At 52.3% G+C, this 25,702-nt stretch overlaps 1 protein-coding gene across 4 annotated transcripts; it reads right to left on the bottom strand.

The window, feature by feature from the left end:
• Positions 1-147: 147 nt before the first annotated feature.
• On the bottom strand, positions 148-10,511 carry P2RY6 (pyrimidinergic receptor P2Y6). Of its 4 annotated transcripts, none has more exons than XM_082075995.1 (2): positions 10,259-10,511; positions 148-2,592 (listed from the first exon to the last, which is right to left on the bottom strand). In XM_082075995.1, the coding sequence occupies exon 2, from the start codon at positions 2,535-2,537 to the stop codon at positions 1,545-1,547; it is 993 nt and encodes a 330-aa protein (XP_081932121.1). In that variant the 5' UTR covers positions 2,538-2,592; positions 10,259-10,511; the 3' UTR covers positions 148-1,544. The 4 variants fall into 4 exon arrangements, with proteins under 4 accessions (XP_081932121.1, XP_081932122.1, XP_081932120.1 ...); XM_082075996.1 differs by lacking the exon at positions 10,259-10,511 and adding an exon at positions 9,174-9,244; XM_082075994.1 differs by lacking the exon at positions 10,259-10,511 and adding an exon at positions 5,669-5,768.
• Between the last annotated feature and the right edge of the window lie 15,191 nt (positions 10,512-25,702).

Raw genomic sequence — 25,702 nt, 5'->3', positions numbered from 1 at the left:
ATCATCCAAGAGCTGATGACCACCCTGAGCGCTCTCCTCATCCTTATGACAGTGAGGAACCAGGTTGGGACCACCAGCTCTGGATGCTGGTGAGACCCTGGGGTGGCTGGGAACCCGAGGAAGACACCCGCACGCTTGTGGGGATGAAGTCACGTGCTTGGATGGGACGCTCATCTCCAGAGATTTGAAGCAAATTGCTTAAAAATCAGCTTAGATGTGATTATTACGCACAACCTGCAAGAAATGCAGCGAAACAGTTACGTCTATATATATGTATACTATATATACATACATACACTGTATAGATATAATGTATTCAGAGCTGAGAATATCCACACCACGGAGCCTGTGCTGGGCTACAAGCCTTCCCCTGCTTGGATGTGATGTATGTGCGTATACACAGTGGGTGTCTATATGTGCACATATCCACCTGAAAGAGGGGGGAGGGTTTATTCTGTACATTCTATAGGTTAGAGAAGACTTGCAGAGTGATTAGTGGTACGTCCACCCCATGCCATGGAAGCGAATCCCTCTTTGCTGGGAAGGAGCAGCATCCTGATGGAGTTTGTGGGGCTCAAAGCTCAAGCCCCGACCCAATGTGGGCATGGTGGAGTGACCAAGTCAATGGTGGAACGTGTGGTGACATGACCAAGGACACCGAGTAGCTCAGTGGCGTGGGTTTCCCAACTCTGGCATCACATCCAAGTGTGCCGGCTCTGATTTTGGTGGATCCTGGTTAGGAGGTGACAGCAGGACACTGAGGATGCTGGGATGGGATGGATTTGGGGTGCTGGGCTAAGTGGGGAGCTGGACTTGGATGATGCTGAAGGTCCCCATGGAGGTGACAGCACTGCTGGCTTGTGTCTAATCCAGCCCATGGTCATCGCTTGGGTAAGAAATCCAGCACGGTTGTCCCACGTGCCCTTATGTCCCCCTTCCCAGTTCCCAGTCTGGCCAGGGACGCTCTCCCACCGTTTTGTGGCACCAGTGGTACTGGTAGACCCATGTCTCCTACTAGTCTGGCCCCATTTTGGGCCAGTATTACCCCCAAAAATGTCCATGACACCGATCTTGAGATGGAAACACACACAGGCCCATGTTCCCCAGACAGGTATGAGCTGAACCAAACCTTCTCCAGCCTTTGCATGGCCCCATCAGGGAAGCTTTAAATGAGAATAGGGAGAAATTGTCCCCCAGCAGCTCTCCCTGAGCCAGGGACTGTCTCTTCCATGGTCCCACCATGTTCTCCACGGTCCCACTGGTGGTTTTTATTGCATCGGTGGCTTTGCTGCCAAGGAAACACGGTGCAAAGCTGCTCAACCGAGCAACCAAGCCAGAGAGAGGACACCGGATCTGTGCTGTGATGGTGTTAGTGCTGTGCCGCTGCAGGTTAGAGATGGGATGGAAGTGCTGAAAGTTCAGAAGATACCATCCTTTTTTCCTCCAGCACATCCCCAGCTGAAGCCACCTCTGCTCTGTGGAGCCTAAAGCCAAAATTGCTCCATGCCCAGGCCTGGTGACACCAAGGTGGTCCTCATCCTCACCTAGGAGCCGTAGGTAACGCAATGGTCCTGCCGCCATTTGGAGCTCACCTTGTCGAGGAGGTAACGGGTGCTCTCGCGAAACTTGCGTTGGGTGAAGTAGAAGAGGATGGGGTCAAGGACGCTGTTCATGCTGGCGAAGGGACGCGTGCACTTGTAGGCGATGGCAAACGCCTGCAGAGCCGGGCAGGGCAGGCTGGGCGAGGGACGGACGATCAGGTAGATGGTCTTGGTGAGGTGGAAGGGGAAGAAACTGATGGAGAAGACGATGACCACAATGATGATCATGCGCACAGCTTTGTCCTTCTTCTTGTGCACCGCCAAGCCTATCAGCTCGTCCTTCTGGCACAGGATCCGGGCCATGCTGCAGTAGCAGGCGAGGATGGCCACAAAGGGCAGGAGGAAGCCGGTGACGGTGAGGGTGATGCCGTAGGGGAAATAGGCGGCGGAGCGATCCGGCGGGCTGAGGTCGTAGCAGACGGTGCGGTTCCTCTGCGTGCCGGTGGAAGCGAAGATGAAGGTGGGCAAGCACTGGGCGATGACAATGAACCAGACGGCGGCACACACCAGCCACGTCAACTTCTTTCCCTTCTTCTTGTGCCAGGAGGCCAAGGGGTGGCAGATGCCCAGGTACCGCTGGACGCTGATGCAGGTGAGGAAGAAGATGCTGCCGTGGAGGTTGGTGTAGAACTGGAAGCGGACGAATTTGCAGGTGAAGTCCCCAAAAGGCCAATAATCCTTCTGGGTGTAGTTGTAGATGAGGAGCGGGAGGGAGCAGACGTAGAGCAGGTCAGCCGTGGCCAGATTCAGCATGTAGATCATGGTGCGGCTCAGCGCCTTACGGGCCACCCAGATCTGCCCGATGACCACGGCGTTCAAGGGCAACCCCACCATGAACACCACCGAGTAGACCACGGGTAGCAGGACCTGCTTGAACTCCTCGTGAAAGGTGCATGAGTTCCTCCCAGCCCCAATGGAGACCGTCAAATTGGCCATGGTGGTGGTTCTCCTGATCAATGTCCTCTCTGCTGGTGCGGCCCCTCAGCAGCATCTGCGAATGACAAAGAGGATGGTTGGTGACTTGGCCATGTGATGTCACATCCACCCTAGCAAGATGCACCTGGACCAGTGTGTGCAACCCTATAGCCCCATCCTTTTGGGTCGGGGCAACCCCCGGTATCAGTCCAGACTGGGGATGGAGGGATGGAGAGCAGCCCCCAGGAGAAGGACTCAGGGGTGCTGGGGGTGCAAGATTGGCCATGAGCCGGCAACGTGCGCTTGCAGCCCAGAAATCCACCCGTGTCCTGGGCTGCATCCCCAGCAGCGTGAGCAGCAGGTGCAGGGAGGGGATTCTGCCCCTCTGCTCCGCTCTGTGAGACCCCCCTGCAGTGCTGGTCCAGCTCTGGGTCCTCAGCACTGGACACACATGGAGCTGCTGGAGAGGGGCCAGAGGAGCCACAGGAATGATGCGAGGCTGGAACAGCTCTGCTGGGAGGACAGGCTGAGAGAGTTGGGGTGTTCAGCTGGAGAACAGAAGCTCCAGGGAGACCTTAGTGCGGCCTTAAAAGGGCCCGAGAAGAATGATGGAGACAGACTTTTGAGCAGGGCCTGATTTGATAGGACAAGGGGTGATGGTTTGAAACTAAAGGAGGGGGATTCAGGCCAGACATGAGGAAGAAATGTTTTACACTGAGGGTGGTGAGAGCCTGGCCCAGGTTGGCCAGAGAGGTGGTGGATGAACCATCCCTGGAGACATCCCAGGCCAGGCTGGACGGGGCTCTGAGCAACCTGAGCTGGTGAAGATGTCCCTGCTCATGGCAGGGGTGGCACTGGGGGAGCTGGGAAGGTCCCTTCAACCCAAACCCTTCTGTGACTCTGTGATTCTAAACCACAGTGATTAATTTAGAAGCCCATCAGGGAGGTGAAGGTGGAGACAGCAGGACCGCACAGGGTGGTAACACATGGGACACCATGGTTATCATGATCTCAGCTCCTCTTCCCATGACACTTCCACCCCACAGAAAAGTTTGCACAGGCCAAACCACCCTCAACCCGATGCTGGAGAGGAAATTGCGGCACAATGAGCTGTTGGCCGCCAGCACGGCCTCCTGTTCCTCTGCAGGGGGTGCCAAATCCCTATGACCGGTCACCGTCCCCTGAGTGGCAGGAGATGCCATCTGCACCCAGCCCAACACAACCCACAGATTTTGTGGTTACTTTCACCTTGGAAGCGGCACTGGTGACATGCTGGTTCTGGAGTTTTTCAGTTTTGTGGGCTAACAGAGCCCATCCCCGTGTCCTCTGGGCTGCTCTGAGCCGGGGCAGAGGCTGTCGGCTTCTCTTAGAGGCCGAGACTTGCAAGAGGTGGTCCCACAGCATGAAGAGACCCCTCACCCCAGCCATGTCACTAGGCTGAAACCCTCACCATGCCACCCATGGGTGCCCCACGCTCCTGGGTGGCAGCAGCTTGGGCACGTGGGCAGAGCTGCTTTTCCTTCCCCCTCTCGCTTCCTCCACCACTGCAGACCTGTCTGCAACACCGGCCGGCGGCAGCCCTGATGTCTGGTGGGGACCAGTTTGCCTGGAAACGGGGTGGCTGGTGTCCCCACAACAGCTGGGAAGGGAAACTGAGGCAGGGAGGAGGGTGGCTGAGCTCCAGCCACCAGGTGCATGGGGCAGAGGGGACCGGGGGGGAAACACAAGTCCAGAGGCCACCCCGTTCGCTTGCACCACCGTGGTGGCCCCATTTCAGGTCTCTGGGGATTTGCCAGCCCCAGAGAGCACCCTGGCCATGGGGTCAGGCTTGGGTAGAGTGTTGGGGACACACACAAACCTTCCCCCATTTTGGGGATGCTCTGGTAATGCAGATCAGTCCACCCCTGCTCTCCTTGCTGCTGCATATCCCTTGTACCCCCCTGCACCCCACTGAGCCCCCCTGCAGCCCACTGAGCCCCCTGAACCCTGCTGAGCCCCCAGCACCCCACTGTGACCCCTGCACCTCATTGTGCCTCCCACACCCTGCTGAGCCCCCCTGTACCCCACTGAGACCTCCTGCACCCCACTGGGCCCCCCTGTTCCCCATTGTGCTCCCCATACCCTACTGAGCCCCCCCTGCATCCCACTGAGCCCCCCCTGCACCCCACTGTGCTCCCCATACCCTGCTGAGCCTCCCTGCACCCCACTGAGCCCCTCTGTACCCTGCTGAGCCCCTCAGTACCCCATTGAGACCCCCCTGCACCCCACTGAGTCCCCCCGCACATCACTGTGCCCCTCTATAACCTGCAGAACCCCCCTGTACCCCTCCGACCCCCCTTCTACCCCACTGAGCCTCCCTGCACCCTGTTGAGCCCCCTTCACCCCACTGAGACCCCTGCACCCCATTGTGCCTCCCATACCCTACTGAGCCCCCCTGTACCCCATTGAGACCCCTTCACCCCACTGAGACCCCTGCACCCCATTGTGCCTCCCATACCCTACTGAGCCCCTCCTGTACCCCACTAAGACCCCCTGCACCCCACTGGGCCTCCCTGCACCCCATTGTGCCTCCCATACCCTGGTGAGCCCCCCTGTACCCCATTGAGACCCCTGCACCCTACCGGGCCCCCCTGCACCCCATTGTGCCTCCCATACCCTGCTGAGCCCCCATGTACCCCACCGACCCCCCTTCTACCCCACTGAGCCTCCCTGCACCCTGTTGAGCCCCCTTCACCCCACTGAGACCCCCGCACCCCGTTGTGCCTCCCATACCCTGCTGAGCCCCCCCTGTACCCCACTGAGACCCCCTGCACCCTACCGGGCCCCCCTGCACCCCATTGTGCCCCCCATACCCTGCTGAGCCCCGTGCAACTCACTGAGCGCCCCCCCGCAGCCCAGCGCACCCCACTGTCACCCCAGCTCCAGGCAGTCCCAGCACCCACCTCTGCCACCTCCAAGCCAGTAAGTGCCCATAGGCCGTGACCTGCCCCATCCCCTGGGACCCCCCAAACCTCCCCTGGCACCCCAGGACCAGGCAGCGCCCACCCTAGGCATCCACAGGACCCTCTGCCATCCTGACAGCTCACAAGAGCATCACTGTGACATTTGGGGACAAGGTGATGGGCAAGGGGGGACCTGCGAGCGCGTCTTACCTGCTGGGGTGCCAGGGGGGTGTCACAGGGTGCTGGGAGCCGCCGTTCTCCCCAGCACCCAGGAACATCTGCAGTCCTGGGGTGCCACGTTAAGCAACGCTTCCCCTTTCCAGCCAACGGCAGCACCCCGGGGTGATGGGGAACAGAAACTGGGGTGGCACGGCATGGGCATCGTGTGGCACAGCGTGGCCACGTGGTCATGACGTGGCACGGCCTGTGCCAGCAGCTCTGTCGTGGTTCCACATCTCCATCCCCTACAGACCCCCTATATGCAGCTGCCTATATACACACAGACCCCCTGCACCCCAAAAGAGACCCAGACACCAAGGGACATCCAGAGCTGGCAAATGCCACCAAGCCAAGGGATGGACCCCAGACCGTGCCAGGATGCGGCCACCAGCCATGCCATCACATCCAAGATTTTTCAGGTCTTTTTACCCCATTTTGTGGTCTTTCCCCCCATTTTAGGGTCTATTCCCCCATTTTTGGCTCCTTCCAAGATAGGGCTATTGCGGTAGATGCTGTGGACAAGGAGGTCACCTGGAGTGGTGGCACCAAGAGAAGGAAGATGCTCCAGTTGCCTTGTTGCCTCTCACCACAGCCACGCAGGGGAAACTGAGGCACGGGCAGTGGGTTTGAAGCGAACCAGAGTGACTTGCACCCCATTTTAACAGATTTTCTCCCCAAAACACTCATTGGAGGGGTGTTTGTTGGGAGTTGTTAAGGGACATGCCTAAGGCTACACAGGCCATCGGTGGCGGAGGGCAGAGCTGAGCCAAATGCATGATGAGAAGCCGAAAAACAAGGGAACGCGCCTCAAAAAATGGCAAATGAGCAAAAAGAACTCTTTGTAAGAGGGAAATTGGGCACTGAATCCCAGTGCTGCTGGGCTGGGAGGGTTAGGAAAGCCAGAGGAGAGGAAAAAATCCCTCCCGATCCCAGGAAAATCCCAGCTGCGGGATACGCCGAGCACAACCGTTCCATTAGTCACTGGAGAATCCCCACACCAACCATACCCACTACCTGCAACCACCTGTAACCGCGCGATAGCAACCCAGAAATCACTATTTCCAATTAACAAACCCACGTCAAGACACTCGGCCTCATCCTGTGCCCATGGCCTGTCCCCAGCTCATGTTTTGTCCTGGTGGATTGTTCAAAAAGTCCCTTTATTCACCCTCAAAAACACATCCCAGGGATCCCTGCCAGCCCTTCCTCTTTGGTTTGTCCTTCCCTGCGAGAACACCATTGTGGGGACATCTTGGTGGCCTGGTGACATGGGGGGGAAGCGAAAGCTCCAGATCAGCAGAATTTAAAGGAGATGGAGATGGGGATGCTCCTGCCTTGCGTGTCACTTGGCCAAAGCCACAACATCCCCATCCCCAAGCACCTCCTGACCGGTCGCCAAAACATCTTCAGGTGTCCATGGACATGTCCCATCTGCTCTGGGGTGGTTGGGGACCAAACTTGGGGTTTTTTGTGGGAAATCTCCATTTATTGAAGCTGGAAGGTGTGATGATGTGGGCAAATTGGGTCAAGATTGGGCATTTTTGGGTGCTTAACGTGGACCCGCGGGGACAGGGTGCAGGGATGGTCCCTCTGGTGATGCCAAGTGGCTCTGCCACTGATGTCCTCTGTCCTCCCCTCCCCTCCCCACGCTTTGGTCCTTTATCTCTGAAATAAATTGGCATCTCAGGGATGCTCCAAGCAGCCCAGGGAGCATTTTCTTGTTGGAAATGGGAAAATGCACACATATATGCATAAAACCACATATATACAAGCATATATACCTCTATCAATAAATATACCTCTATACACACATACACAAACGCATATGGCTCTACACACATGTATACACACGCATATACATTTCTCAATACGTGTATATATAAATATGTGTCTCCACTCACACACACGTATATACAAACTTCTGTATCTATATACACCAATATGTCTCTGTGCCCACACAGACTCACACACATGTATATACATTCCTCTATCCATACATATCCAAATGTATTTATGCTTCTGTACATGTTTATGCATGCATGCTCATATATATACAAATATACCTGTGCATATATATATGTACAAAAGTATATATTTGTACACATATATATGTATCTATATATACACATATCCATCAATCCATCTATATATGTACATATATTTGGGCTCGGGTCACCCCAAAGCCCAACCAGAGCCCCGATGTTCTCCAGTTCTGACCCCAACCTCTCCAGTTCTGCTCCATCCTGCCCAGTTCAAGCTGACCTGCTCAGGTCCAATCCTGCCTGGTTCAGTCTCAGCTGTTTGGGTCTGATCCTGTCCAGTCAGGCCCCATCCTGCCCAGTCTGGTCCTTTACCCCCTTGGGTCGGATCCTGCCCGGTTCAGTCTGATCCTGCCGGGTCCCATCCAGCCCAGTTTGATTTTACCCCCTCAGGTCCCATCCTTCCCAGTTGGGTCTGACCCTTGGGTATCATCCTGACCCAGTTTGGTCTGACATGCTCAGGCCCGATCCTGCCCAGTCCAGCCCCATCCTGCATGGTTCGGTCTGACCTTTTTGGGTACCATCCTGCCCGGTCCAACCCCATCTTTCCTAGTTTACTCCGACACTATCGGGTCCCGTCCTCCTTAGTCCAACCCCATTTTTCCCAGTTCATTCTGACCCTGTCAGGTCCATCCTGCCCAGTCCAGCCCCATCCTTCCTGGTTCATTCTGACCCACTCAGATCTGATACTGTCCCGGTTCTGCGTGACTCTCTTGGGCACCATCCTGCCTGGTCCAGCCTCATCCTTCCCTGTTCTGTGTAAACCTTTTGGGTCCCATCCTGCCCTGTCCAGCCCCATCCTTCCCGGTTCACTCTGACCCTCTTGGGTTGTGCCTGGTCCAGCCCCATCCTTCCTAATTCACTCTGACCTCCTCGGGTCTAATCGTGCCCCGGTTCCGTGTGACCCTCTTGGGTTTCCTCCTGCCTGGTCCAGCCTCACCCTTCCCGGTTCTGTGTAAACCTTTCGTGTCCCATCCTGCCCTGTCCAGCCCCATCCTTCCTGGTTCACTCTGACCCTCTTGGGTCCCATCCTTCCCCGTTCACTCTGACCCTCTTGGGTCCCATCCTGCCTGGTCCAACCCCATCTTTCCCGGTTCTGTGTAAACCTTTCGTGTCCCATCCTGCCCTGGTCCAGCCCCATCCTTCCTAATTCACTCTGACCCCCTCGGGTCTAATCCTGCCCCGGTTCCGTGTGACCCTCTTGGGACGCATCCTGCCCAGTCCAACCCCATCTTTCCCATTTCACTCTGACCCTGTCAGGTCCATCCTGCCCCCTCCAGCCCCATCCTTCCCCGTTCACTCCGACCCTCTTGGGTCCCATCCCTCCCGGTTCCTTGTGACCCTTTCAGGTCCCAACCTGCCCGTTCCAGCCCCACGCCTCCCGGTTCACTCCGACCCTCTCGGGTCCCATCCTGCCCGGTTCGGTGGGTCCCGTCCCTTCCGTACGCGGCACTTACCGGCAGCGGGATGCGCCGGGGAGGCAGCAGCCGCGCTCAGCGCCCGGAGCCGCCCCATTACCGCCCGTCCCCGCTCCGCCCCGGGGCCGCCCCGCTCCGCCCCGCTCCGGCCCCGGCACCTGCGGGGGCTGCGCAAGGGGCACAGCTGGATTAGGGTGGGGTGGAACAGCTGGGTTAGCGGGGCGACAGCTGTCGTGCAAACATCAGGCTTGGCATCACGGGGGTGCCAACATCTGGATTGAATAGGGGGGTCCCTACAACCCCAAAAGTGGGATTTGCAGGGTGGGATGCTCATGCAACGGCAAACAGCTGGATTGCCACAGCTGGAGGTTGCGGAGAGCAGCTGGGTCTTGGGGACAGGGTCTCCCCGTGGTAACTGGGTCTCAACCAAAGGGTTTGGTGGCTTCGGTACTCATTAACCAGGTGATCGAGCCTCTTCACTTCCTGAGAAGGGCTATTAAAGAGCAATAAGGAAAAAAACCCCGGGGGGATGCGTTAGGTATGAAAGTGCAGATGCATAAACAGCCCAGAGATGCCGGGGTTATGTGAGATGATGGACTTGGCCCTTCCTTTCCCTGCAAGCCCAGTTTGCCCTCCAAAATTATTCCATTCCTTCCTTGCGATGGGTCTTGGTAAAGGTGAAGGTGCCAACTGGCATCATCTGGATGATGTGGGGAGCTCCTTGTTGAGTGATGCACCCCCGGAGTTGGCACCTAAATAGAAGGCAAAGAGTTTTGGGCAGCTGCGTGATGCGGGATGAGGTACCTCAGCCCATATGGATCCTGCTGGCGCCTGTGCTACGGTGCACAACGCTGGTTTTCATCGATCCTGGCATGAGCCCGCGGCCAAGCCGGGCAGTGGGGCCATGGGGGAAACGGGCTCTGGCAGGAGCAACCGTGAATATTCGCAACCACAGCCAGGCTGGAGCCATCACCCTCATCCCGGGGCTGTCCAGGCTTGTGGGGTTGGGTTGGCGATGGCTCGGTGCCGTTGTGAAATTCCCCCGCTCCCTCAGCCGCCACAGGGAGACGGAAACTGGGGGTAAAAAGTGTTTTTTTTCCCCGGGAGCAGAGTAGAAAACACACCTTGTGCAAACAAGCTCGGCAGCCCGCGGTGAGGAACACAGGGCTTTCCGCAAGTATCCGGGGAATGCAGCTGAGAACGAACACAACTCACTCCTCCGATGGGCCACCAGCACTTATCCCACCTCCAGTGCTCCATCTTTGGGACAAGCTCCGAGCTGGTGTCCTCCTTGCATGTCCTTGCATGTCCCCAAGGTGAACGCGTCGTAGCCAGCTGTCCTGCTGTGGGGACACTGTAAATAGTGGAGGGAGTGTTAAAAACAAAACCAAAAAAAGAAAAGGAAAATAGAAGAGCAGCTGCTGGCTGCCTGCCAGCCCCAGCTGCTTCTGCTGAGCTCAGCAGCCGGACCTGTAGCCTCAAGCCCAGCCCTACAGCACCTGGAATAAATGGGAAATCCCCCTAAAATATGACATTTTGGGGTTGGAGCAAGGGTGGTACAGGCAAGCGGCAAGGCTAAGAAAGAGATTTTAAGCAAGGTAGCTTTTCAAAGCCTCTTTTTATCCATGCAAAAGGCAGATGAAACTCATTGGGAAATGGGAATAGCCTGGGTTCCTCTTGCAGCATCACTGATTGAATTAATTCCTGGCAAAAAGGCCTGGCCCGGTGGCTGGATTTGGCCTCACGAGGCTCTTTGGCCGCCTGGTTTCTGTTCATCCAGCTGGATGATGCCAATAATTGCATTAGTGGCTGCTTACAGGCGACCTTTGCTGCTGCTGCCCAGGGTAATTGCACCTTTCCACCGGGTTCCAGATTTCCATCCGCTGGTGGGTCGTGGGATAGTGATGATGGAGAGAAGAGCATCTGTGGTCAAAGCCAGGGAGGCAGCTGAGAGCTGGGACTGTGCTCATCCAGCCAACGTAAAACTAATGTTGGAGGTGAAAACCATCACTTTTCAAATGCTGAAGCTTTGAGAAAGCCTCAGGGCAGGGATGTTGCCACCACCAGACATTGGACATCACCATGGGGAGGGTCCTACAAGGCTTTCAGGTTCTCCCCCAGCTGAGATGTAGGTTGAGTCCCTCCTGCCTTGGGCTCTGCTGTGACTCACCACACCAGAGATGTCTTGCATGAAGAATTTAATTACTTCTAAAAGCTATTTATTAATATAACGGAAATTAAGCTAATTTCTCATGTCCTGACAACACCAGCCTGTCAGGGTGGTGGACCTGGTAGAGCTTGCCCATGATGAGGTGACATTTGATGGCAACTTTCTCTTTTTGAACTGGGTTGGAGGAGACTGTCACTCTGGTCTCACCCACAGACATCTACCACCCCAGCACCTGCCTTTGAGTACTCAGATTTTTGGCAAAGAAGGTGTTTAGTGGAGAAAGACTCATCTCTTGAGGTTCATTCTCATGGTCTCCTCTGTCCTCTTGCTGCAATCAAGGTTCACCACAGTCAAACGGGTGCAGCTACCTGGGGTGAAAACCCCAAAAGAAGACAAGTCTCACTGCTGGACTTCTGCATTGGAGAAAATGGTCAAACCTTCTGCCCCCATGGCCATGATGGGTCCCAGGCCCACATTTCTGGCCATCCAGCCCAAATTTCCTTCTGGAGGTGACGAGATCCCGGCATCAGCCTGTGAGCCCAATGCACACGTTCTTCCAGGGCTCTGCAGGAGCGCCGGGAAATCTTGGCTTTGATGGGAATTCAGAACAAAAAAGCCTTGGCTTTGCTCCAAGTGGGAGCTGATCTGCCATTCCTATGCCTCAGCATTTCTGAAGAAGTGTTTTTCAGCTCATTTTCCACTCAATATGCATTCCTAGAGCTCCATGGACGTCAGCAGGGGAGGAAGGGGCTGCTGAGCTTCTCCTCCCCCAGGCGTGTAGATAATTAATGCCTTGATCTTCTCAGGCTTCCTTCCTTTCCTCTCACCGGCACACCCTGATGTGCCTCAAGGACTCAGGGATTCTTCCACTAATCGCTTTTTTTTGCTCAGGAATCCTAAAGAAGGAGCATAGAGAACCGGGATCCAGGCACTGGTGGTGTCTCAGGCGCCAGTTTCATCCACGGCTTCAGCAGAAGGCAAGTGGTGAGTGTTCGGGAGGTGGCCTGTGAGCAGAAGATGTCCTCCATGAGCTGGTGAAACAGGTTGGGAAGGGAGATTTTGGGACCCACATCTGTGGGTCTTTGCAGGAAGGAAATCCTAGTGAATGAGGGGGGTCTCATGATGGAGGTTTCCGAGGTGGGCCTTCATGCTTTGTAGCTGCCTTTGGGAGGTCTTCTCCATCTCCACTCATAAGAGGCTTGCAAAGAGAGAGGCCATTGGTTCTCACTGCCTCATCCTCACTAATAATTGTACTTTCTCCCTTCGAGGACAGAGCTGGGGTCTGGGATGGGGATATCTCTGAACTTTGCATGGTTGAGTGGAAGTCAAATGCCTTCAGGTTGGCCACAATCCCTTCTTTGGCTTCTTCTCCTCCATCTTCCAACCCTGGCACAGCCTCGAGCTCCTGAGGCTCAGCACAGTCATGGCCATCTTGGTCTTCTCACCAACACACCTCTTCATGAACACCCATCATCCCCATATCCCATGATAGGAGACCATGGCATGAAGCAGAGGTGCAACCCAGCATGGAGCTCCACCATGGCACTGCTGGGAGAACCGGTCTCTGCCAGCAGCCCCAGGAATGGGTCCAGATATCAGATGATAATAAAAGGGTGTCCAAAAGCAGGCTCAGATCCCCACGGAGACCTGCAGGATCTGTGCACGCTTCCAGCTGCCCAGGAGGTGATGGAGAAGCACATCATGTCCCTTTGGCTCATCATCAGTTTTCTCTGGGAAGCGATTGCCCCCCAATTACTACCAGGGACAAAGGGTGGAAATGTTGATGGAGACACCTGCTTTTGTGGTACAACCATTCCAGCACACCTACACCTTCATAGGGTGAAAATAGCTATTTTAAGGTTGAAAATCAGCTTCTCAGGTATGGGTCAACCCAAGAGACTCCATGATCATGGTCCATCACTGTAAACCAAAGTCAAAACCAAGTGTCCTAATTTGCCACCATGTGCTGCTGCAGGAACACGGTTTGTCACCTGCCTGGTGGCCACCCAACACTTGGGTCTTATGGATGGGTTGAGGCAGCAATGAGGGCGAGATGGACACATTTCTCACCCGACTGAGTGTGAGTGACCAGGAACACAGAAATGTTGCGCACTGCAAATTTAACGCTTTGCATTAAAAAGTACTTGGTGCAACTTCTTGTTGCTTTCCCAGGAACCCCATACTTGGTTCTGCTGCTCCTGCAGCAAGCGATAGGGGATTTGAGTTGTGATGGATTCATGTAGGGCTTCCAAGCCATGACTCAAATCGTAGAATCATTTAGGTAGGAAGATACCCTCAAGATCATTGAGTCCAACCATAACCTGACTCTGGCACTAAACCAGAGCACCTCATCCATACGTCTTTTAAACACCTCCAGGAACGGTGACTCAACCACTTCCAAATCTACAGCTGGATGGATGTGCAAGGTTCAGTCCATGCAATTAGTCTGTGCCTTCAGTAATTGGAATTTTAAGTAATTTGCTGTCCTTTTTGCTCGTTAACACCATTACATGCAATGCTGTTGACTTAGGATGTCCATCCCCTCACCAAGGGCTGTCGGGATGCGATGGGGACCTTGGGGATTCTTGAGCAACCAAAATAAGGCCCAGGCATGAGACATCTCATATTGTTCCCCAGGGAAGTCGTTGATTCACCGTCCCTGGAGGGATTTAAAAGACACATAGATGAAATTCTTAGGGACATGGGTTAGTGCCAGTGTTGAGTTAATGGTTGCACTCTATGATCTCAAAGGTCTCTTCCAACCAAAATGATTGTATGATTCTATCTCCCATAGGGACCAAAACCTTCCAGGAATTAAAACTCAGAGCATGGACCATTTCCTTCCCAGGAGCACACAGGGATCTACTCAACTCTTGGGCTGGTTCTTCTGCAGGTGGGTCCATCACACCAGCCACTGCAGCAAGTATTTAAGCCACAGTGTCCTGCTCCTTCCATTGAAAAGATGATGAAACCAGACATTTATTTTGGGGAAAAAGACTCTGTTTCATGTATGGCATCACTGACAAAGTTTTCTGTGTGGAGCAACTCACGTGTCCTCGCTTCTCCCTTTCAGTTCTGCTTCTCAGAAGATCACACCATGCCATTGAAGAAGGCAAAAGGGGAAGATACGTCCCAAGTGTGTCATTTTCTTTTTTTATATATTCCAAGAATTTGTCTGTTTCCTACATTAAAGCTGCTGCTTTTTCTTTCTTTCTTTTTTTTTTCTTTCTTTTTTTTTTTTTTTTCCTGAAAAAGAGCAGAATTACAGAAATAAGGCAAAATTTAGACACAAGTTTTCTCTTCCGTCACTTAGAGGCCGGCAAAAAAACCCGAGCAGAGCTTGAGGCTTCTTTTATAGGAAGATTTTGGAGATAGCCCTGGTATTAATACTCCTTGATTTATGGATAACAGGTTATTTTGTTCTGCTTGCCGGCGGATGAGTGAAACATGAGTCACTGATGGCTTTACCAGAAACATCCCTACAGAGGGACCGTTTCGTGTTCTTCATCCTCAGATGGGGTTGATTCCCATATTTTTCTCGCCATCTAATCCATCAGAAAACCCCTCACAACTCTTTTTTTCTGGAAGCAGAGAAGGTCTTGAAGCTCCAGCAAACCCACTCAGGTCTTACTATAGGGTTTGCTTTAGGCTATAGGCAAGATTACCCCTATAGGAGCAAAAATCAGAGGTTTGGGAGCAACTTGGTGCCCAGGATAAGGAGCGGGACAGGAATAACTTCCCAAGGTGGACTTAATTTTTGCAGGGATATGGTCCTCACACAACAGCACTGGGAGCAGCGTTACCCTTGGCAGCATCTTCCAAACAAACCTCAGAGCAGAGCTGGTGCCCAGACATTTTGTACAAACACCGGGGTGAAACTATAACAAGGAGAATACAATTCTGGGGGGTCCTGACCGTCAGATGTCTGGGTTTGGGCAAAACCAGGCATGCCTGCTGCATCTTCTCTTTCGATGTGGTGGCTTGCACGTGGTTGGGGGTTTAGGTGCTGCACGGAGGGAGGGTGATACGAGAAACAATTTCTTCCCCAAAGGGCTGTGGGGCATTGGAACAGGCTGCCCAGGGCAGTGGTGGAGTCACCATCCCTGGAGGGTTGAACAAACAGAGATGAAGTTCTCAGGGACATGGGGTAGTGCCAAGGGTGGGATATGGTTGGACTCGATGAACTTGAGGGTCTTTTCCAACCAAAATGATTCTGTGATTCTATGATATTTGGATGCCCATCTGGCACAGGAGAGTGACCAGGAGATGCTCATAGATGCTCAGGAGATGCTGATGTGGAGGTCAAGGGCATCCTTGGGGGGTTGTAAGACCACCTTGAGCAAATAGGTCTGCACCCATCACTGCTGGGATCAGGTGGGTGGACCAGGGAGCTCCTGGGGCAAAGCTATGCTGACCTTGATCCGTGCCTCAGTTTACCCAGTTGCACAACCAAGGGAATGCCCAGCTTCTAGTTAGCACCTAGAAAACACTCCAGGATGGTCAAATGGAGGGTTGTCCCCCATGTCTTCTGTGGGTGAAGCCTCCCAGACCAGCAGGCAAAGTCCTCCTGCCCTCACCCTGCCCATCCCGCTCAGAACACCTGAGACCTGCCCAAGCCAAAAATGTTCCAGCAGCTCTGTCCCGTTGGGGACGTGTTGCAAAACCAAAGCAGCAGCCAAGTCCTGCACATCGGCAGGGAGGGAGGAGGGGAATCAGATGGCAAAACAGGATCAGCTCGTTCCCCTCCTGGCGCTTGCGTGTGTGGGCAGGGTGCTGGCAGCCAGCGCGGGCAGCAGTGGGGGACTTAGCACACAACATCACTCCAGCATGCCATGCCTTATCCTTTTTGCAGGGCATCAGCATCTCTAATGGGAATAATTTTTAATCTTCTTTTCTTTTTTTCTCTGCAAATTAGGTTTTGTTTTATTTTATTTTATTATTCTATTCTATTCTATTCTATTCTATTCTATTCTATTCTATTCTATTCTATTCTATTCTATTCTATTCTATTCTATTCTCTCTTCTGTCCCAATTTCTTTTATTTTCTCTACCAATGCCTTTCCTTTCCTTTCCTTTCCTTTCCTTTCCTTTCCTTTCCTTTCCTTTCCTTTCCTTTCCTTTCCTTTCCTTTCCTTTCCTTTCCTTTCCTTTCCTTTCCTTCTTTCCTTTTTTTCCCTTCTTTCCTTTTCCTTTCCTTTTTTTCTCCTTTTCTTTTTCTTTTTCTTTTTCTTTTTCTTTTTCTTTTTCTTTTTCTTTTTCTTTTTCTTTTTCTTTTTCTTTTTCTTTTTCTTTTTCTTTTTCTTTTTCTTTTTCTTTTTCTTTTTCTTTTTCTTTTTCTTTTTCTTTCTCTTTTTCTTTTTCTTTCTCTTTTTCTTTTTCTTTCTCTTTTTCTTTCTCTTTTTCTTTCTCTTTTTCTTTTTCTTTCTCTTTTTCTTTCTCTTTTTCTTTTTCTTTCTCTTTTTCTTTCCCTTTCTCTTTTTCTTTCTCTTTTTTTTTGTTTCTGGTTTCTTGTTTCTTTCTTTTTTCTTTTCTCTTTTTCTTTTCTTTTTTATCTTTTATATTTTTTCTTTTTTCTTCCTTTATTTTCTTCCCCTTTCCTTTTCCCCCTTTTCTTTATTTTCTTTTGTTTGTTTTTTTGTTTGTTTTGGTGTTTGTTTGTTTGTTTGTTTCCCTTGTTTTCCTATCCATGTGAACACAGCCACCAGCTCATACCCAGCACCAGGCGAGACAGACAGACAGCATCTTAAACCCCTTTATTCAGGCCAGGGTCTGTCAGCAGTTTGGTTTCTTCTCTTCTCATGCACATCAAACCAGGAGGCCTGATCTCAGCAGGGTGGCAGCTGCTCTCACATAAATTTTAGAGATAATGGCCCAGACAGTCCTTCAGTATAAATAGAAAAAACCTTGTGAAATAGGTTTAATTTACTATATCCAGTAATCCTAGGCATTCTCACTTCCTTCCCGTTATTATCTGACATGTTCCCCTATTCTTGGGTACTCAGAAAAATGTATTCAAAGGAAAACTGAACAATAGCAAACATGGGATTAAAATAAAACCAGAAAAATAATACAAATGATGGACGAGAAGCTGGTTTGGCTTCCAGGAAGGTTCGAGGAGAATCTCCCCCATGGGGATGTGACCATGCCGTTCTCCAAACCTCTGTTGAAGGGGGAGATGAAGGTGTTACGTTGCCTTCAAAACCAACTGTAATCACAGCCACTGGTGGGCTTGGGCCTGTTTGGTCCAAACTGGCTCATCTGAGCAGGGTGGTTGGAGAAAGAGCTGTGGAATGGTCTCTAAAATGTTTTGTGGTGGACTCCGTCACACAACTCTGCGTACAATGTATTAGCGGTCAACAGGACTTTGTCTTGCAGAGGCCAAGGGGACAGGCTGCAACCAGGCAGCTGCAATTAAACATGTCATTACATTTAGTTTTTCCAGACACCTTGACATCTGTTTTTTAACACAGACATAAGAGGAAATGCTGGTTTTCTCCACCAGAATAAGAGCAGGTGCAAAAAACACTTGGTTGGTCAAAGAGGTGGTAGATGAACCATTCCTGGAGACATCCCAGGCCAGGCTGGACGGGGCTCTGAGCAACCTGAGCTGGTGAAGATGTCCCTGCTCATGGCAGGGGGCTGTACTAGAGTAGCTTGAAAGGTCCATTCCCACCCAAATAATTCTGTGATTCTTTGATTATATGATAAGACTTTTGGGCATGACACACCTTGCGGCCTCATCTCACCTTGGCACGTCTGAACGTGCCTCTCTGCTCGGTCCCTGTGTAAGGGCTGAGCTGCATCCTAGATGGTTTATCTCCTCCTGGGTGACCAACCAAATGCCCCAATCTCCAGTATTTTAGAGGTACCACGTGGCCCATGAGCCCACACAGCGATGATCCGTGTTGGCCGTTCCCAGGTGGGTAGTTCACAGCCTCCAGAGACAGCACTTACCTCCGTAATGTTCATGTGTGCACAAGGTTTTTATGTCTGCAAACAACTAGGACAGCTCAAGGGCTTGGCTCTCACCCTGCGAGCTCCTGGATGTGTTCCTCTGTTGGCTCTTCTCCCTCTGCCTTGCTCCTCCCTCTTCTTCATGCCCATCGCTTGCCAGGCATTAGCATAGAAATGCTCCCAGATACCAGAGACGTCACCAACTCGCTCTTCGGAGTGTTGGGACCTGCGTGCAGACAGGCTGATTTCTTTGGTCATCTTCCAAGCAGATGTCTCCAGCGAATTGTGTTCCTCCCTTAGTGCCCAAGGAGTCTCTGTAGGCATCACGCAGGGCCTGGAGAGGACAAGGATGTCCACATAGGTTCTAGGACTGTCACAAAGGTCCTAGAACCGCAACCCCATCGTAGGGCCATTGAGTGAGGAAGACATGTTCACCCCAGCAGACGACATGAAGTGGCTCACTGGTGTGGCAGTAATGCCGAACTGGCTGGTTTCTTCTTCTCTTCCTCCTCCTCCTCCTCCTCCTCCTCAGGCAGTTAATATTGATTTGGCTTATGAATTAACTTCCCTCTCACAGATCCGATGGAGCCAGAATTGGTACATTAAACAACCAGCAAGCTGTTTATGAGTCATGCGATGGCCCCGTGCCAAAGCAAGCACAAAAGCAGAGGCCTCAGCCAAGTTTTGGGAATCTTTCAGTGTTAAAATCCACATGGTCCTGGAGAAGACACAGGATGGGTCTCCTCTCTCAATTCAGCTGGCGCAAGTGAAAAACTTCTCCCCTCTCCAGTTCTGGTGCCCAGGACCTTTGTTCCACAAGAAGAATGGAGTCAGAAGGATATCCCTGCTTGGTTGCCACCAAGAAGAAATACCTTGTCCCTGAGAGGCATATGGGTACCACAGGGACACAAACCCCATTCTGGATTTGGGAAGGTCCCTCTTCCACACGCCACACATTTTACCTGCTCCGGCGCAACATCACGCAGCCCTGTCCTGCAAAATCCCAAAGGTCCCTATTTTTGACTAAAATGAGTAAGGGTTGATTGTTCTTTTGGGTAGGAATGATTCAAGGAGTTTTAAATAGTAAAACTATCCTTTTCTATAGTTATTTCCCTCTTTTTTTTCCCCGTTCTTGGCTGCTGGGAAGTTTGTAAACATTTATTAAAATCTGCTTTGACATCTCTCACTGAGTATTTCCTTTTGGCGAGCTTCTTACACATTTGTTTCCATCCAAATTCCCATACAAGGACAATGGGGAACCAAACCGCTTTCATCCCTCGTAGCTGGCCCGGAGCCCTCCCGAGTGTCTGGGCTGGAGATCAGACAGGGTGAGACCACCCCAAGGTCCTGGCCGTGGCGGGTCCTTCTCTCTGATGGTGCCGACCACGTGCTAAGGAGGGGAAATGTCTCCCATGACTGTTTGCAAGACAGAAGTCTAAAGACAATGGAAAATCCCGAGCAGAAATGAGACCTTGATCACCTTGGGCCACGGCGTCTTTTTTTGGTCTAAAAGGTCTGTGTTTGGATCTTGAGGCTGCTTCTATAGACCATGGGGAGAACCAGCTACCTCCAAAGGACAATTCACCCTGCATCCCTGGAGACAGCATCAGGTGTCGTTTGGAAATATCCTTCTCTCTGGTTCTAAAGACTCCTCTCACATTTCCACAGTGGACATTTACTTGCTGAAACCAGGCCAGGTGACCCGCCATGCCCCTGGAGAGGGAACCATACTGACCCAGGTGCTCTGCCAAGCCAGGTTCACCATCCCAGTCACCTTAAAGATGTTCTCCAGGCTGTGGAAAACAGCAACTTTGAGGCCTTTGAGAGAATAAGGTCCCAATTCCCATAACTGTTGGTTTGGAGAACGTTCACTCAGAACACCCTGCACTCACAGAAAGGAAGATTAAGACGAGGATGGAGTTGGGGGTGGAGGGATGGGCACAGTACATGGATCTGTGCACAGTACAGAAATGCCTCTCACACCCACTTTGCTTTAGATATTTCATCCCTAGGCTGTGGCATCTCTATGGCTGGTGCCATTGATGGCAATCATCCTCTTTGGTTGGACCAAGGTAACACTTGAGTTCTAGGCTGGTGGCTGAGCACAAAAAGTCAATGTTGCATGTGGTTTGGGGAAAAAGCAAGTGAAATACTGGGCTGTTATAAACTACTTGGTTAAGTGAAGGTTGGAGAAGGATTTGTGGCATGAAGAGACACCTATTTTCTGTCCCACTTTCTACTTTCAGTTCCACAAGGGCACCTCACACCTCACTGACAACACGGATGTGGGGGAAGAAAGATGCTCTGGGTGGAAGAGTCAAAAGGCTGAAGCTCAGTGCTTTCCTGGGAGGTGTTCAGAGGAGATGTGATCGTTGTCAGATGTGTGGCTCTGGGCACAAAATGCCACTGATACCCTAGCAATGGTGCTTTGGGGGGCAACAGGCAGTTTTGGGGGATGCAGAGTTCCACCCATCACCTGGTTCGCAAAAAGCATTGCTGACCAAGGCTTGGAGGGGTCTCAGGCAACCACAAATTCCCTCAAATTACTGGAGCACAAGTGTGATGGGAGCAGCTGAGGGACCTGGGGGGTTCAGCTGGAGAACAGGAGCTGAGGGGAGACCTTCTGATCTCTGAACTGCCTGAAAGGAGCTTGGAGCCAGGGGGGGTCGGGCTCTGCTCCCCAGGAACAAGCGCCAGGAGCAGAGGAAATGGCCTCAAGTTGCACCAGGGGAGGCTGAGGTTGGATGTGGGGAACAATTTCTTCCCCAAAGGGCTGTTGGGCATTGGAACAGGCTGCCCAGGGCAGTGCTGGAGTCACCATCCCTGGAGGGTTGGACAGACGGACATGAGGTTCTCAGGACATGGGGCAGTGCCAGGCGTGGGGGAACAGCTGGGCTCCATAATCTTGACGGGCTTTTCCAACCAAAATCGCTCTGTGATTCTATAATTCTATGAAGTTTCCAGCAATCACAGCAAAAGCAGATGCCTGTCTGTATGGTTCAGCAATCACAGGCAGAGCAAGTCCCCATGTTTGGTGGGATGTCCACGCCGGTTTCTCTTCTCCAGCTCCTCACCCTTGCTGCCGCAGTGAGGTCGGTTTTCTGAGGGCCTTGAGCAGCTCTAATCAGCCTCTCTCTTAGCCCAAACAGTCCCGTTCCCACCAGCCACTGGCTCCAGCCTGTGCTTGTCCTCCAGGTCAGCGTCTTTGGGGGCATCTTGCACATTTTACCCAGCATGGATAAGGGGGGACAACCACCGAGTCCTGCATCCCCCCATACATGGGGGGCTGGAGGTATCTCTCCTCCAGCAACACCTCCCAACACGCCTCTCCCACCCCTCCCAGTTCATCCAGGCTGGGGTAGACTGGTTCCCAGTGCAATATAAAGAGAAAAGGCAAAAAAAATAGAGAAAACACGGGTGCAACCATGTATTTACTGCCTCAAATCTCCCCTTCATGCCACCACCGCTGCAAAACCAGTTGGCAGGGAAGCGATATGCTCCCAATTTAAAAGCAGTCTCCGTTTAAAAGTGCTCCCAGTTTTTAATTGCCCTCAGTTTATAAGCACGGGGAGAGTGTTTGCAGGGAGATAAGAGCTGGTACAGATGCAGGGAGCCACGCTAAGATAACGTGTGGGAGAACAGCCATGAGCAAAGCCCTGCTGGGCTGCAAAACATGCAAATGTTTCAGCTTCACGAAGCCGCGTCCAGGACTGAGTGACCCTGGACTGTGCCAGAGATAGGAGAGGGACACACGCCGCCAGCCTTGGGGGCACAGACATATCCTACCCCTGTGGGACCAGCTCCAAAATCACGTACGTTCAAACTAGATTGCTTTACTCTGCTGCCCTTTGCATCTCCAAGGTTAAAAATTACCACTATAAATAACAATATTTAAACAGCTACTGGCAGGGCTCAGGAGTTGATGGAAATTGGGATCAAGTAGTGTGAAGAGGTCAGAAAGGGTAAAAATGGCCCTTCGGCAGGACTGGCTGCTTTTCCAAGCAGGTCAGCAGAATATGTGAGACCTCCTAAGTCCTGTGTGTTGGCACTGACCACCCAGCCACAGGGACTGTAGGTCTCATACAGGTTCTGCTAATTTTGTGGTGCTTGGAAGAATCATAGAATAATTTGGGTTGGAAGAGTATTCCAACCCCCCTGTGACGAGGGGGGATGTGGCCTCAAGTTGCACCAGGGGAGGTTTAGATTGGATATGAGGAAAATTTTCTTCCTGGAAAGGGTTGTCAAGCATTGGAACAGGCTGCCCAGGGCAGTGGTGGAGTCACCATCCCTGGAGATGAGGTTCTTAGTGACATGGTTTAGTGTCAGGTTAACAGTTGGACTCAATGATCTTGAGGGTCTTTTCCAACCAAAATGATTCTATGATTCTGTGATGAATCACCTCTGAGCCTGTTGGTCCATTTGGTCACACCTGGAGGAAGGTGAGAAGCTCATAGATGCTGACATTCTCACCAGCGTGTGGAAGAGGAAGGAGACAGACCCTGAATGATCCCTCCACATTGGATAAGGCAAAGGAGAAACCCCTATTAGACCTAATGGAATTCATCTGTGATAAAAACTCCAGCTTCTCCAGCTCTACAGGGGGCACCTGAGCTGGGTGTTGCTGTAAGGCATGTGGCTACATGTCCCATCATCCCCCACCAGCACAACCAGAGATCCCACAGTCCTTCTGTCCTCCTTTTCCTGGTTGCCCATGATCTTGCTGGCATGATGCTGGATCAGGCATCCAGTGTTTCATCCTGACTCTGTCTGTCTAGAACCTCAGACGTACAAGCTTGAGAAGTGGGCCCTTGTGAACTTCATGAGGTTCAACAAAGCCAAGTGCAAGGTCCTGCACCTGGGTTGGAGCAACCCCTGGTATCAATCCAGGCTGCGGATATAGGGATGGAGAGCAGCCCAGGAGAGGTGGTGGATGCCCCATCCCTGGAGACATCCCAGGCCAGGCTGGACGGGGCTCTGAGCAACCTGAGCTGGTGAAGATGTCCCTGCTCATGGCAGGGGTGGCACTGGATGAGCTTTGGAGGTCCTTTGCAACTCAAAGTATTCTGTGATTCTATGTCATTTCAGCCCCTTTCCACCTTTGCACTTCTGACAACCTCACTCAAGGAACAAAGTCTGGTGAGATGTGACCCACCAAGGTCAACCTGCCCTGGGCTTTGTGTCCCAGTGGTCCCCACAGCTGCACAGCTGGCACAGCCCAGGCTGCTGTGGAGAAGAAACCACCGCACAGCTGCCATGGGATCAGAAACTGTTCTCTTTATCTTCCTTCCCTCTGTGCCCCGGGGAATTTCCATTTTTGCTTTCTCTCTGGATTACATTAAAAACCTCAGGCCACACAGAGCAACAGCAAAGAGGCAAGCTGGTGGCAAGGAACAGTATTTATGGGAAGAAGGAGATGCCCTCATCCTCTTTTCTCTATGCGTTCAGAAACTGGAGTGGTTAAGAAAGGGGTTCATTGCTGAGGAACCCCAAGATATCCACATGGGATTCGTATCTCTTGACAAGTGTTCAGTCAGGCAAGGAGTTATACACTGTTCTCCCTGCAAAAAGGGGGCTGGCTGCATATCAGGGGCATCTGCAGATATCAGCAACATTCTTGCACCAAGAAGAGGCCCTTTGGTGTAGCCACACAAGATGTTGCTTTTATACCCTTGTGTAAATTTGCAGATTTCAAGATTTCCTGAAAAAAAAAGGGCCTATAATTTGGCTTAGGGGTGCAGATTTACCATCAAGCCAAGTCATTTTGTAGGTCTCAAACCACAAAAAGTTGAATCGTAGAATCAAATAATAGTTTGGGTTGAAGGGACCTTCCCAGCTCCCCCAGTGCCCCCCCTGCCATGAGCAGGGACATCTTCACCAGCTCAGGTTGCTCAGAGCCCCGTCCAGCCTGGCCTGGGATGTCTCCAGGGATGGTTCATCCACCACCTCTCTGGCCAACCTGGGACAGGCTCTCACCACCCTCAGGGCAACAATTTCTTCCTCATGTCTGGCCTGAATCTCCCTCCTCTAGTTCAAAACCATCACCCCTTGTCTTGTCACAACAGACCCTGCCCAAAAGTCTGTCCCCATCTTCCTTCTCGGCCACTTTTAAGTCCGGAAAGGCCGCACTAAGGTCTCCCCGGAGCTTCTCTTCTCCAGCTGAACACCCCAACTCTCTCAGCCTGTCCCCAGCAGAGCTGTTCCAGCCTCGCATCATTCCTGTGGCTCCTCTGGCCCCTCTCCAGCAGGTCCATGTGTGTCCTGTGCTGAGGACCCAGAGCTGGACCAGCACTGCAGGGGGGTCTCACCAGAGCGGAGCAGAGGGGCAGAATCCCCTCCCTCCACCTGCTGCTCACGCTGCTGGGGATGCAGCCCAGGACACGGGTGGATTTCTGGGCTGCAAGCACATGTTGCCAGCTCATGTCCATGCCCACAGGCTGCTTCTCTTCTTCTTCTGGAGCAGCCATGCATGAGCTCCCAGTGCTGCCGCTGAGCCCTGAGCAGCCAAGCTGCGATGGGCAGGGTCACAGAAAGGTTTTTGTTGCGCTGCAACATTCTGACCGTTGACTCTCCAGGGCTCACATTGGGAAGCTAAAACATCCTGGCCCATGGCCAGCTGGTCTGGGTAAAGCCAGAACAAATATTCTTCTTAGGCTAATTAGACTGAGTCTATGTGTCCGGAAAGTCACCGGCTGCCCGGAGTCTGCTGGCTGGAGCAATGGTCTGGAGAGGTTGTCCCTGGAGGAATGTGGTCAGAGGGCACCATTGTCCCTAAGCAGGATGACCACAATGTCTCTACTGGGTGAAAACCCAAGCCCCAGACTAGAAATATCCACAGAAACATGCTCATGCCTGCAGTACCCTTTGGTTCCCACCAGCCCTGGTTGTCCCAGAAACTTGGGTGTTTCAAGGAGGGTCCCCCAAGGCAGCCAGTTCAGCCAGGGTCTCACTATCACTTCCAGCCTCGCTCTGGGAAGATGTTGATAGTAGTGGGATCCCCTGAACCCTGGTCTAGACCATGAATCTGATCTGAAAAAGGCATTTTCTGCAACAACATTTGCCTTCAAGACAAAAGAATTTCCTCTCTCTCATTGCGATGGTCACAAATAGAGCTGGTCCACTGGATGCGTCTGCTGCAAGATGCTCTGGGCTTTTCCTTGACGAGGTCCACAGCAGTTCAGCCTCTGTGAAAGCCTTGAAAGCTCTCAGGTCCTGAATCCCCTCTTGAGGTGGCACCGAGTATGTGCTCCATCCTTGGAGAAGAAAGTTGTATGGCCAACCTATAGCAACGACCGTGCTTGGGCATTGTCTTGACAGGTTTGATTTGGCACAGGCTAAACCCCTGCCTGGCCAAGGTTAACAAGCAGCACGGATTTAGCAGAGGAGGCTCAGTGAGTGCAAAGTATTTGCAGTGGAAAAAACAAAAAGCTACTAATGCAGTGTTTTG

Source organism: Streptopelia decaocto (genome assembly GCF_964273445.1).
Source record: "Streptopelia decaocto genome assembly, chromosome: 1".
NCBI classification, from domain to species: Eukaryota; Metazoa; Chordata; class Aves; order Columbiformes; family Columbidae; genus Streptopelia; species Streptopelia decaocto.
This window is presented reverse-complemented; position numbering and strand designations above follow the sequence as displayed.

Excerpts from the sequence above, each read along its gene's own strand:
- P2RY6 (XM_082075995.1), bottom strand. The coding sequence starts at position 2,537 with ATGGCCAATTTGACGGTCTCCATTGGGGCTGGGAGGAACTCATGCACC.